Source organism: Lutjanus erythropterus, chromosome 20 (assembly GCF_056507025.1).
Source record: "Lutjanus erythropterus isolate fLutEry1 chromosome 20, fLutEry1.hap2, whole genome shotgun sequence".
Lineage (NCBI taxonomy): Eukaryota > Metazoa > Chordata > Actinopteri > Lutjaniformes > Lutjanidae > Lutjanus > Lutjanus erythropterus.
The window spans coordinates 16,403,310-16,417,451 of record NC_139336.1 but is presented as its reverse complement, the minus strand read 5'-3'; the positions used below and the strand labels follow the sequence as shown (position 1 = coordinate 16,417,451).

Sequence of the window (14,142 nt, the reverse complement as noted above, 5' to 3'; positions counted from 1 at the left end):
TGTCAATCAGTGTTTCTCAAAGCCTGAGATGACGTCCTGAAATATCTTGTTTTACTCACAACTCAAAAGATATTAAGTTTACTGAAGGGTAAAGAACTGATGACTAAAATAATTGATTAATTGTTGCAGCTCTAGTTACAGGTGTAACATTAGTCTACTCATCACATGTTATTGTTCTCCTTTCTCTGTGTTAAGTGCATTAACATTTATCATTAATGTTGAAAATAAAAATCACCATTAACTGATTTAAATGTGGACACTGGGGTAGACCATCAGAATTTGACTTGACTTGACTTGACTTGAGACTTGGTTGTGACTCAAACATGTGTGACTCACTCCAGCCTCTGAGGGACGCTGTGGGAGGCCATAGCTTGACAACTGTGTTCAACAAATAAAGCACCACAAATGGTCAGACATGTTTTCTGTATGTTTTATAAATAAAAACAATTCAATTATATCTATACATTTATAATGTATTAGTTTAACCTGAGGTGGGAGCTTTAAAAGTTATTAATTAACCTGGTTCTGCTGAGCTGCTTTTTGGTTCAACCTGGTTGACCTAATGTACCGAGATGTACCAGAAGCTCACACTCTGCTGCAGTGCAAAGGATGATTCTAACAGACATTTTGGGTGCATCCACTTTTTTTCTTTTTTTTTTTTTAATTCCACACAAGAGCGTTATTTCTGCTGAGGATGGGAGGGACGTCCCCTCCACTGTACAAAATCCTTTTTACGCTCCTGCCACCATAACTCAGGTTGATAAAAATATTGATGTGCTCATCAAGGTCACTTTCAGTTGTCACAGCAATTAAGCTTTATGGGAGAAGAGAGTGAATTAAGGACTTTCCTCTCCCCGAGGGGTGTCTCTCAGACGACTGCCCTTTCCTCTGATTGGTGGAGGCTGTACCCTCAGCCCCAGAGGTGGACTGCAGGTATAACGACAAACTCCTCTGCATAATTTTTGAGTTTAAACAAAAGCTTTTATTTGCATTCAGTTTTTTCCTAAAGAGATGCTATATTTGCAATAGAGATGCAATGATTAATCCATTAATTGTCAATTATTAAATTAATGACCAACTGTTTTGATAATAACAGTTATATAAAAATACAATATTTATCTCTCAAAGGGTACAGGGTTTCCAACAACAAACATGCATTAACAAAACTAAGGACTGTCTCTTAAAGGCTCTCGATATCAACAGTCAACAGACAGAACAGGGTTGAGAGAAGGGAAGCGATAACCTGTGAAAAGTGAGAAAGGCAAAGCTGATGGAGAAAGCAGAAATGCACAGCAGAAGGAGAGCGGAGTTTTGAGAGAAAGGCGAGTGGAGCCGTGCAGCGCAGAGTGGCACTGTGCTTCCTGCAGTCTCTGTGGGAGTGTAGTTGTATGTCATATCCTGTCCAGCAGCTGTCACTCAATCCAGGGGGTCTCTTCTCTGACACCACACTGACTGACAGCTCACACCACTGCTCTATATGTGTGCGTGTATATTTCTGTACCAGGATATATATCGGCATCCAGCTGCCTGCAGGGGTGAATGCCCTGTGTGTGTTTGAGCGCGTGCGTGTGTTTGTAGGAGACGCTCATTCCTTACGACAGTAGAAGGTCACTGTTATCGGTCTCATATTCTATTACTGTCTCTCCACCAGTCGTCACACTCCCCCTGTCTGAAGAGCTGCTCCTCTGATACTATCTGATCTTATGAGACATCAGCGCTGTTGTTTTTACCAATGCCAAGGAGGTTATGTTCTCCAATCAGTTTGTTTGTCTGTTTGTCAGCAGGACTACTGAAAAACTACCAGCCTGATTTTCATGAAGTTCAGTGGAAGGATATAGCATGGCATAAAGAAGAACCCATTCAATTTTGGAGCGGATCCAAATCACTGGATGGATACACTAATTATTTTTCACTTTTGTTTTATTTATTGTGCATGTGCAAACCGATTGTAACTGAATGGTGTGCCGCAACTAAACAAAACACAACAGCCACCTCAAACATCACTGTAGTAAAAAATGCAGCAGGTATAAAAGTGGATATAACCAAAATAAGCCTTTTTAGAAGTTATTGTGGGCTAGCACAACACACGCACAATCACAAATTCTTTCTCACAATAAATTAGCCTTAAAACAATCATGCATACTGACTCTGTTGATTAAAAATCCATGTGGACAGCCTTCATCTGAGCCAACAGTGTTTTATCTCAAAATATGTTGCAAGATCCACCATTTAAGTGCTGTTACATTCATGACACTCACTGTTATAACTGTCCCAAACTTTCTCAACGCTTGTGTAAAAGTTTTGTCGAAGGACATGTTTACTGGTTTGGTGATTTCTTGACAAACCAGCAGTTATTATCTAATTCTTGTTTACCTTTCTTAAAGTAGTGTGTGACTCTCTTGTTCCTGACAAATATAGTGGCAGAGAAGACCAGACTATTGGCCTTGGTGGTCTGTAGTCTCTGAGTGCCCTTCTACTGTGTTATCTGTGTGTTGTTGTTTTTTTTAATGTCCGGTATCTCCCATTTGTGTCAAGTGCTTGTACGTACTGCCACAGGATATAGTGTGATCAACAGGCTGCTGAATAATAAAAATTAAAGCTTTTTATCTCAGGGTCTGCGGTTCCACTGTTCTTACCTCACACTCAAAAGCTTGGAATCTCCAAAATGGTTTTGGCCCAACAGGTTTTCAAAACCTCTGGTCTAATTTCTCTCCATGTCCTATAGGACTCAGTTAGGTTTCATTTTATTATTCGCTCTTGAATTTCTTTCTCATGAGATCATGTGAAACAGTGTGTTCTCTGTGTCTGGTCTGCTCCACAGGCGCACAGCTCCAATCAATGAAAGAAGCCTAATTACTAACATTTATAAGAGCAGGGTTATTCAAGCAAGCGCAGGTGTCAGGAAACAACATCCAATAAAAAACAGCTGTCAGCTGACTACATGGCTGCATCAATAAGGCTGATATGAGGAAGACTCTCACTGGACCTCTTTGGCCTGCGAGGAAAAGGTCACATGACTGATGAGGATAGTCCTGCTTACACTACTAAGTACTGCTTGCAGGCTAATCTGTTAGCATGCAAGGTGCACCGGCTGTTTTATGAGTTATTTAAAAAATGTTGCCCTGGACACATTTCAATAGGAATTTAAAGGAGGTTTGTTGTCTTTTTATTACAGTGGCATTGGGCTGTGTGCTCCTTATTGTCTGATGTTGACTGAACAGTGTTGTTGAAAGTCTTTTCCAGGCATATTAAAGAATCTGAGGGATCATTCAACTTTACAGTAATTTATAATGAGTGGATGATTAATTGTGGTTAACACGGGGTCCCAGAACACTAGAAACAGCCCTGTCTGCAGTCTCTGTTGGTCATTTGACTCTTGTCTTTTTTTCTTTTGACTTTCACTTATATGTTTTATGTTTATCTTTATCTTACATGCTGATTTTTTAATCCAAAGTTGTTCATATCGGACTCGTTCATGTGATCAGAGCGTGTGTAAACGGGTGAATGAGAGATGAACTCTTTGTCCACTAAGATGGAAAAGTGCTATATAAATTCAGTCCATTTACCATAAGAGTGCCTGCTAATCCAACAAAAATCCCAGGGTATTAAATCAAGGACATCCCCAAAAATGTTTTCATAAGGTTCAGCCTTGTTAAACTGCAGTGGCCTGGGCTCAGGTTGAGTTCAGGCCGAATCTTAGTTGATTCAGAACTGGTCAGGTGTAGTTTTTTGGACGTGAGCAGCATTTTACACATACATCATAGTCTTTATTTCTTTAATATTTTCCACTTTAATTTTTTTTTTGACATACCATACTATGCTATCATAAAAAGAAGAAGAACAGAAAAACTTGTGGTCCAAACACACATAGAAACCACTCCCTGTATATACTGTACTTCTTCGTTCCATTCATGTTAAACTTTTTTTATTACATCATTGCAAAAGCAGTTTCATTAGCTTTGATTCGATGCCACTCTCACCTTGCTAAGACAAAATAAAAGTCTAATGTTACCAACACTCCCTCTAATGCTCCTATCATTTTACATGTGTGTTAAAGACCATTATACCCGTGTGAACCAGTGTGAATATAACAGTGGAAATCAGGCTGGAGGGCACAGAGGGATTATAAGAGTCTGGAGAGGGGTGATACCGGTCATGTGTGTACACATAAACCCCTATAATGTGCCTGTGTGTGTGTATGAGTAACAGGAGACAGGAGGATACAAGGGTCTTTATGCAGTAATCCTGGTTTGTATCTCCCCAAAAGAGAGGAGGCGTAGAACTGAGGGGGGGAAAGAAAAAGAAAGCAGATCAAGGGATAGAAAGGTTCTTCAAGAGCTGGACCCCTGACCTTGATGTGTGTGTGTGTGTGTGTGTGTGTGTGTGTGTGTGTGTGTGTGTGTGTGTGTGTGTGTGTGTGTGCATGACCAGGAGGTGGGATTCCCCCTCCCAGCCCCGTTTCTCCCCCCACTGCCACCACCACTCGGGGCGTTACCATGACGACGGGGTTAGAGGCTAGCCCAGGAGCTGAAAAAGAAAGAAGATGCATTCTGACATGAGCTTAGATCTAAGTGCTGCAGCCTGTTTAGGATGCATTCCTCTCTTTTGTTGGTGTTTTTTTTTTTTTTTTTTGTCTGAATGTGTTTTGCATCCATGCTGGTAAATGCCAGGGACTTAATTTTCCTCCCTGCAGGTTTTTTATACTTGTCAGCAATTATCTTCCATTTCATTTCTCATTCATGCCTTCGCTCTTGGAGTTTGTTTTTAGTTGCGTTCCTCTTTAAATTGCTGAAGGTACTTGGCTTTGTGCTCCTTCTGCAAGAATTAGCAAACAAACTGGTTGATCCACAAACAACAACATGCTGATTTGTGCCAGAGTTAACACTCCACCACACTGTGCTGTGTATTGTAAAGAGCTGGCTGTACATTTCTGATGGGAAATTGCTGTTATATAAGCCAAATATCTCTCCTTCCAAAGCAACCAAACTCCATGGGTGATATTAATGCTTTTACCTGCAGAACACGGGAGTTTCTTGTCTGCCACTGCCTTGATCTGTGTTTTAAAAGAATAGTTTGGATTCACCGAAGTCAGAAAAATAACACAAAAAGACTAACAGATCGAGGTGGCCATAGTCCAGCAACTCCTGTGTACTGCAAGGTAAAATTACTGATTTGACCCATGGAGTTTGGCTGGTTTGAATATTATAATATTTGACAGAAACTGCATGTCCACGTACAATAATTGTTCATTAACTGTACTTTAAAACTGCAAATCCTGCACGCTTGCACAGAAATAAAAGAATAAAGCACGTATGCAAACTGGACAAAGTAATAAACATGTAAAATAACCAATTAAGCGTGGAACAGACAGCAGAACAAAACCAAAAACCACAGTAACACACACACAACATGCTAAAAAAAAGGGGTGTGTGCATAATATATGTATAAATATGTGCATACATTTAGAAATGCTCCCCATTATCATCCCTTTCATTTACTTTCCTTTTAGGCGGTCCATTTTTTCCTCCTACTGATATTGAGTGATAGCGGTGTCAGTTTCCATTCGGGGTGGGTGTGGTGATGTCACCAAATGAAACCGTCTAATTGGCCTGCTGCGAGGAAAAGGGGCTCAAGTGCATGTTGGTGTAAATTAGGTGATGGATCACACTGTGTTGTGAGCTGTAACTCATATTCACACATGCACACACTCCCCTTAACCCCTATAGCCTATTCAAACTATACAGTATACCCACTGTTATAATGAATAAATGTAAGCCTGTCTTTATGTTCACAGTGCTCTTATCTTTGGCAGCCTGGTGTTACTTTCTCTTCTACTCAGACCTAAAATAGAGCCCCATTCAGTAGTAGCGCCACTCATCTAGAACACACACACATATATGCGCACAGGCCAACATGGATGAATGCACATCCTGCATGTGCACACTCACACACCAATCACTTTTCCTCTTTTCACCCCCCCTGGGGAAGCAAAGTCCTGCATCAGCTGCTCAATTGCCTAAACTCTCTCATCTGCTAATGGGCTACCTGTCTCCCTGTGTGTCTGCCTCTCTGTCTACATTAATGAGTTTCTGTTGTGTGTCTCCCTGCCTCTGTGCCTTCCTGAATGTCTGATGTCTTGTCTTTATGTATGCTGGTTGTGTTTTCTGTCTGTCTCGGACTCTTTCTGCTACCTGTCTGCTCCTGTCTGCCTGCCTCTGGGTTCATAAATCTGTTGGTCTCTGTGTTTTGATCTGACATTCTTTGCTGCTCTGTACGGCTGTTGCACTGATGAATCCTCTCTCATGATCATACTCTTGATATATGAATCTTTCAAAGGAAATAAGACTGTCTGCTTGTATGCTACTACACCGCAAAGTAAATAAGGGAACATACTTACATTTGTATTGGTATTTCACTATTTCTGCCACTAATTTTTACTACTGATGTGTATGGAAAATAGAGCAGCACTAAAAGTACTCGATGTAGTTATGGTAGTAATAGCAGAAATAGGTGTACTAGCAGAGGTAATAAGAATAGTAAAAGCAGTAATACTAGCTATAGCAGAAGCAGAGGCTCTCTATTACTCATTACACATGGACACAAGTTGTAGCAGTGGTAGTAATAATACTAATAGTTACCAGTTAATTAATAATTACTATTACAATTAAATGCTACCATAAATTGTAGCAGTAATACTGCCAATACTGGTAGTCATTGCTATTAAATCACTAGTAAAGTAGTAGAACCAGAAATGACAGTCAAGTTAAGTTTATTTATGCAGCACAGACCTACAGAATACTCAATGAGTTTCCAAATAAAAATAAAATAAAATAAATATATGACAAAAACATATAAGATTAGAATGTATTACATATATAAAAACATATCAGATAAAAATACATAAGATGATTCTAAAATAACTGTCACACACTTTAAACCGAACTAAAAGCTTGCAAAAGAAGATATGTTGTAGTCTTCTTTACCTGACCTTAGTTCATGTGGTAGAAGATTCCAGAGAATAGGACCATAATCACTGACGGCACCAAAAGCTGATTTATAGTTTATTCTAGGATCAGTGAGGAGACATGAAACCCCCCAGGGGTACATGAAGTGATGTAGTGGATAAAACTGTGATTTGCAAAATACGGGCTCAGACTGTGCGTGGGAAATGATTTAAGATTCAGACTCTCACAGATTCAGCCAAACATTGCAGAGTTATGTGCCTGCTCTCAAGCACATCCTTCTCATTAACCTGTGTTCAGTATTTTATAGTTCTCCGGTGTAAATTCAGTGAGCATGCCAATGATGTGGTACGGAGCTATTAGGAATTATTCTGGTGATGGGGAGCAATAGCACTAAGAGTTATATAGATCTAGTTATGCTATAGTCTGCAGTATGATAGAAGTTTTAGTGGTGCTAATAGTAGTATTTGTGGCAGAATTAATATAGCAGTGATGGCAGTTATAGTCATATAAGTTATAATTAACAGTACTGGTGTTAGCTAAAGTGGAAGGCTATTAATTGCAGTGGTACTGTGAGTACAACGACTGATAGTAGTACTAGTAGTAGTCGTAATTGTGGCAGAACTGCTAACAGTAATCTAAGATAATATGAGTAATATAAGTATTAGCAGAAGTCAGATTAACCGCTGGTGTAGTAGCAGTAGTAGTAGTACACAGTAAGAAGAGTTTCTGCCACTGTAGTTGATGAAAGATGGAGGACTTTCCTCTTCTTTGCACACCAACAGAAAAACGAACACAATATGTTTCTGTGGTAACCAAGGACTCAGTGTCATGGGGCTGTAAGAGTGGCGTACACCTATTGATAATGATTATACTAGTAATATAATATTGGTCTTTGTAGATGTCTCCTATTGTACTTATTCCCCTTTTGTCATCAGCCAACATATTTCTCCTGAATAGAATTTCCCATTGTGTCTCTACCTCGTCCCTCACCCCTCGTCTCCCGCTAAGAGGAGAGTGTGTCTACCGTTATAGCACAAACTCTGTACTTGAGTCATATCCCATCAAAACAGGTATTAAATACATATAAATGTATAAAAAAAAGAGGAATTTCTCTGCAGTATTTGCATGGCATGAATTTATATTGATGGTTATGGTGTGTGTGTGTTCATACTTTACATTTCCCTCATATGTTAAAGAATATAATACAGATGATGTTTTCTGTCTTTGTCCTTGTCCAATCATTTTTCCGTCACCACTCCTTTCTTGTCTGTCCATTTTTCCTCCCTCTTTCCACGTGTCCCCTCAGATGTCAGCCTATTCTATGAACCGTATCATAAATAGAGCCCCACTGACATTTCAATTTGCCCCATAACCCTTCATATATTTATACACACACACACACATATACAAACACACATAGACACGCGCCAAGTTCATTGTTGAGCATCAGTTCAATGGCAGGCCTCTCCTGGGTTTCCACGGAGACAAGGAAAAGCAATAACTGCACACTTGACCCCTCTGCTCTTTTATTGGCCTCTTCTCCCCTTTTCACACACACAAGCACACACAATAACACACACTCATACACCTCAAATCTAATCTGGGAGAGTGAGCCTCCATGGCGATATTCTTCCATCTTCCCCTGAGGATTGGAGAAGAGAGGCAGAGGAGAGGAGGAGAGGAGGAAGTTAATAATTTCATCTCGCAGTGACCTGGAGACGATAAGATCGATTGTTTGGCTCTTGTAGTCTCCTCATATCACACACGCACAAACACACACATGCTGGTAGATGGAAACACACTCCACACACACACACACACACACACACACACACACACACACACACAGATCATTACGGTTTCCCGTCCTTGCTCACTCTCTTTTAGAAACTCCAATTCCAGAAAAGTCGGGACATTGTGTAAAACGTAAATAAAAAAAGAATGCAATGGTTTGCAAATCATTTTTGACTTGCATTCAACTGAATACAGTACAAAGACAAGATGTTTAATGTTCAGACTGATAAACCTTATTGTTTTTTTGTAAATATACGCTCATTCTAAAAAAAGGTTGAGACGGCAATACAAGACAGACAGACAACATAAGCTTTTGTTTGAAACATTCAAAAGGTAAACAGGTTAAGTGGTAACACGTGACAGTATCATGATTGGTTATTAAAGGGACATCTTCTAAAAACTTAATCAGTCTCTGCATTAAAAACTTCATTAAAGACACACCTAACTGTATAGAGGATAACACTTTGGAAAACCTTTGCCGGTCGACACAGTTTGTTGCTGCATCTACAAGTGCAAGTTAAGACTCTACCATGCAAAGTGAAAGCCATATATCAACAATATCCAAAAACAATGCTGACTGTTCTGGGCTCGAGCTCATCTCAGATGGCTTGATGCAAACTGGAAGAGTGCGCTGTGGCCTGACAAGTCCACGTTTCAGAGTGTTTGCAGCAATGTTCTGTCCTCTGGGCTTAAGAGGAAAAGGATCATCCAGATTTTAACTAACATCTGTGATGGTATGAGGGTGTGTTAGTGCCCATGGCATCATGGGTAACTGTCACATCAAAACAAGACACATGCTGCATGTAAAAGAATCCAGATATTAGAGTGGGCTGCCTGTGGTCCAGACCACTGAAAATATGTGGTGTATTATGAAGCACAAAATATGACAACAGAGCACCTGAAGTCATATATTAAGCAAAAATGGGAAGGAATTGTGCTTTCAGAACATCAACAATTGTTGTCCACAGTTCCCAAACACTTTTGAAATGTGTTGCAGCCATCAAATTTTGAATCAGTGTATATTCACAAAAACCTTTATCGGTTTGAACATGAAATATCTTGTCTTTGTAGTATTTTCAAATAATTACAATATGCTTTTATTTACATTTTACTCAGCTTCCCAGCTTTTTGGGGGATTGAGGTTTGTACACTCTCGGTCTGGGTACTAGACTGCTTCACACGTTAAGGAGAAGTCAGACAACTTACCGAAAATTTATGACTGTGAGGAATGATCAGAGGAACTGTGGGTAAGAAGGAAAAAAGTGTGACTGAAAGAAAGCAGAAGAAGAACACTGGACCGGAGAGAGAAGGAGAGATTGAAGGAAAATATTAGGAGGAATGACAGGCTAGCCTTAGCGACAGCACTGTTTACTGTTTATTTTGGTCTCCAGTCTCATTTCTCTTCATATTGGCAGAGTGGAGATGAGTTCCTCTCGCTGTTTATTCCTGTGTGGATTTCTAGTGTTGTGTAGTTATTTGTGTAAGAGTTTGTGTTTTTGTGTGTGTGTGTCCTCTATTTGCCTCATCTAGGATCATCTATCTGAACTCAATCTTTCCGCAATCATCGGTTGTTATGGTGTCTTCACATAACGTTGAGGTCCCAGTGTGGGATTTTTCTGTTTTTCTTTCCACACCTACACAGATATTTCCAGAGTCGATCAGATACTTGAACTCTCTTCAGGAGTATGTAAAATGTGCAGTGCCCATTGAATAAATCATGCATGTTATGTGGATAAGAACAAGATAAATCAAGCACTTTAAATGTTTTTTTTTTTTCAATTTATTGTGCATAGTTTTCTTTCACTTTGATGGTGGATTCAACCAGTTCAGGTATCAATATCACCTAAGACACTGGTTCCTAAGATGAGGGTCTTGTTAGCTTCATATTACTGAAACATATCGGCCAATCAGCTGTATTATTATCCCAAGTATATGGTCTCTGACATACTGTCAACCTCAGAAATCAGCGGTGCAAATGCAGAGGATGAAGCTAATGCAGCTAACATTAGTCATGCTTCAACTGCAGCTATGAATAAGTGCAAACGTGAGAAGGCCAGAAAATATTATATATATTTGCATAGTAGGGGGTCTCTGCTCCATCTCTCTATCATTATGGGGTCGCAGGACTTATAAATGTTAAAGGCCCCTGGCCTAATAAGTTTGACTTATTATTATTTCAGACACACACAGCAGTGTGTGTGTGTGTGTATTTAAATGACCATGAAAATACTCAGTGGCATTTACTTTCATGTTTTACAACCCAGATTTCCCCCATGTGCCCTTCTCTGTGCAAACAGAAATACGAAGCTTTGAAATCTGAAATATGATCCATTTTTCTGTGCGGAGTGTGTGTGTGTGTGTGTGTGTGTGTGTGTGTGTGTGTGTGTGTGTGTGTGTGTGTGTGTGTGTGTGTGTGCGTGTGCGTGTGTGTATTTGGCATTGTTCCAATCCATCCTGAGTGACCACACTCAAAAGCTAAAGCCAGGTCTCCACAGTACATGAGAACAATAAGAGCTTACACATGATGATTTCTGCCTCTTAGTAATCAGGTCAGGGTCGATTGGATTGTTTCTTGTGTGTGGAGTGTTTGTGTGTCTGTGTGTGCATGTTTGTGTGCCTGAGTGAGTGTGTGGGTGCTTGTGTGGAAGGCAGCTCACAGTGTTGCTTCCCTGCAGTGTCGCCTTCTGTAACACAGGTGTGTGTTTTTGTGCATCTCTATGTGTAAAGACATGTAAACGACACTCTACACCCATATTACATTATTATTCTACATGATGGCTTTTGGATTCCATAAATTGAAGCATTTTTCAGCATCTTTTTGTATCTTAAATTCTAAATGATGTAGTTGTAAATATATTTATGTACTCAACTCCCTGTTGAAAATGAGATCTGTGTGTCTCAGTGGGATTTATCTGAATAAATAAATGTTATTTATAGACTGTGCATCTAGTCTTTGGTCCCTTTCAGTATGAATACGCTATACAAGCTCCCTGTGATGAGTCCCTTGTGTAAACTCCTTCTCACTGATGTTTTGTTTTGCCTCTCATGTTTGTTCCATGCAGTTCTCCAAGGAGAAGTACCTGCTAGAGTCTCCTCCTGAGAAGCTTCGTAAGGAGCTGGAGGAGGAGCTGAAACTGAGCGCCGCTGACATCAGGAGCCATGGCTGGTACCATGGACACATACCCCGAGAGGTAAACACACACACTGTAGCACACTGCAGAATCTGTATACATGCAGTATTGCAGTATTGCATATCCAGTTTGTCCTGAGTGAATGTTTGAATACACATACACTTTCCAAGGCTTTAAACCGTCCTGGTAACACACAGCCTGTGCACAGTTTGTGGAAAACACGACTCCACTTCCTCCCACTGTTCAAAACTGAAGCAAAATATCCTGGATAGGAGCGCTGCCATCTTGCACTGGTGACGTCATTTGGAGTCAGAGTCTGCTGACTCAATCACGAGCAGAGCTCAGCTGTCAATTATGGTATGAAACCTGCTATTTATAGCATGCAATAACTAATTAAAACCAAACTTATTAGAAAAATTAACACTTGAACAAACATCAGCATAATAAGAACTACCTAAATGACAGAAACCATGTCATGTCCAACAATGACTCTTCATCTACTATCATACATGACAAACCAAGAAGCTGGAACCAGCAAATATTTGACATTTTTGCTTGTAAAAATTAGTGAAATGATTAATCAGTTATCAAAATAGTTGGCAATGGTTGCAGCTCTATTGTAAATTGAATGTCTTGGGGTTTTGGGCAGAACAAGCGATCGGTGACAGATATTTTTCGCTATTTTCTGACAATAAACTGAATAATTAATTCTTTAATTTAGGTTGTGTTTCACTTGAAACAAATAAAGTCTAATGTGTTTCGGCTAACAACTTCCAACAAAATAGTAAAACTTAATTTATTAGCTGTCAGAGACGAGTTTTCAAACCTTTAGTTATCAGGAAGTCCACTGTTATATGAATAAAAAGTTAAACTTCATGTCGCAGTGTCTCAGTGCCTGTGGCAGTGAAATAAATTACACATAACTAAATTAAATTCTTAAAATGATGTATTGCTGCTGTGGTTTGTATTTAAATCCTTCATATTTCAAAATATATTAAAAAAAAGACAATTAAATGACATATAAGGAGAAACATAATAGCATTTGTGTGTGGGTTGATGTGGTTGTCAACCAGTAGTATTAGTTGAGTGATTACTTGGCCGAAGTCTCCTGGCTTTGAAAGCACAGTTTAAACGCTTTACACACAGAATGACACTGATTACTGAATCCCATCATCTGTCACAGCTCAGTAGAAATTGCTTTAGCGTTCAGAAGGAGGGGAAACTCTGCCAAACAGACAGCTGCGCGTGTTGCTGATGTACGCAATTGCATTTCACAGCTGGTGACTGAGACAGAGATACAAAGGGACACACAACAAGATACATACACACACACACACACACACACTGCATACACATGTGGCGGGTCGTCGTTCATAAACACATCCTCTGTCTCCTGATCAACCTCTGTTCTCTCTCACACACACACACACACACGCACACACATACATAAACAGAGACACAGATTCAAATCAGCCATCTGTGAGTCTTTCCTCTTTTCATTTACATAAAATATTCATGGATTTGCCCCTGCGTAAACTTGGGGAAACCCTGAGCCCCCTGGTTACCAAAACAATACTTAGTCACTTGATTTCAGAGGGTACTGTACATTATATTTACACTTGCTTCCTTATATCCTCTCTTTCCTTGCTGCTTCCTCCTGTTGTTCTGTCTTCTTCCCTTTACAATTAACACTTCTATTACGTGCACAGTGTATGGACTAATGTGGCTTTCCTTTAACTCATTTTATTTTATATATTTTGTTCTAACTCTCAGTGTTAAACTTGATATATTCTTAAAAGCAGTGTTGGAGGAAGTATTCAGATCCTTGTACCAATCACACACTATAGAATTGCTCTGTTATGTTAAATGTTGTTAAGTAAAATAAAAAAAATGAAATGAAAAAGTACAGAAATATAATTAGGAAAAATGTACTTTAAGTATTAAAAAGTACATCAATGCAGAAATGTCTCCTATGACTGTTGAACATTATGCATGATGTAATTAGATAATAATTATTTATGTGTTAGTGTAAATCAGAATTATACTGTTTTAGTTGGAGGTGGAGCTCATTTTGAACTGTTTTGAACTATTTTGTATAGAACTGCATCTAATGATTATTTCCATTATAGATTAGTCTGCCTGTTATTTTTCTCCATTTAACAATTGATTGTTTGGTTTGTAAAAAATCTGTAAATTGTGGAAAATGCTGTCAGGATGACCAGCTAATCTTTTTAGCTATACTTGTATAAACT

The 14,142-nt window shown here is 39.3% G+C and overlaps 1 protein-coding gene across 1 annotated transcript in view; it reads left to right on the top strand.

The window, feature by feature from the left end:
- sh2d3ca (SH2 domain containing 3Ca) overlaps positions 1 to 14,142 on the top strand; it is a 68,793-nt gene that overhangs the window by 41,315 nt on the left and 13,336 nt on the right. Inside the window, exon 5 of the mRNA XM_084745820.1 lies at positions 11,822 to 11,950. Coding sequence (XP_084601946.1) covers positions 11,822 to 11,950 — 129 coding nt within the window. The remainder of the gene's footprint in view (positions 1 to 11,821; positions 11,951 to 14,142) is intronic.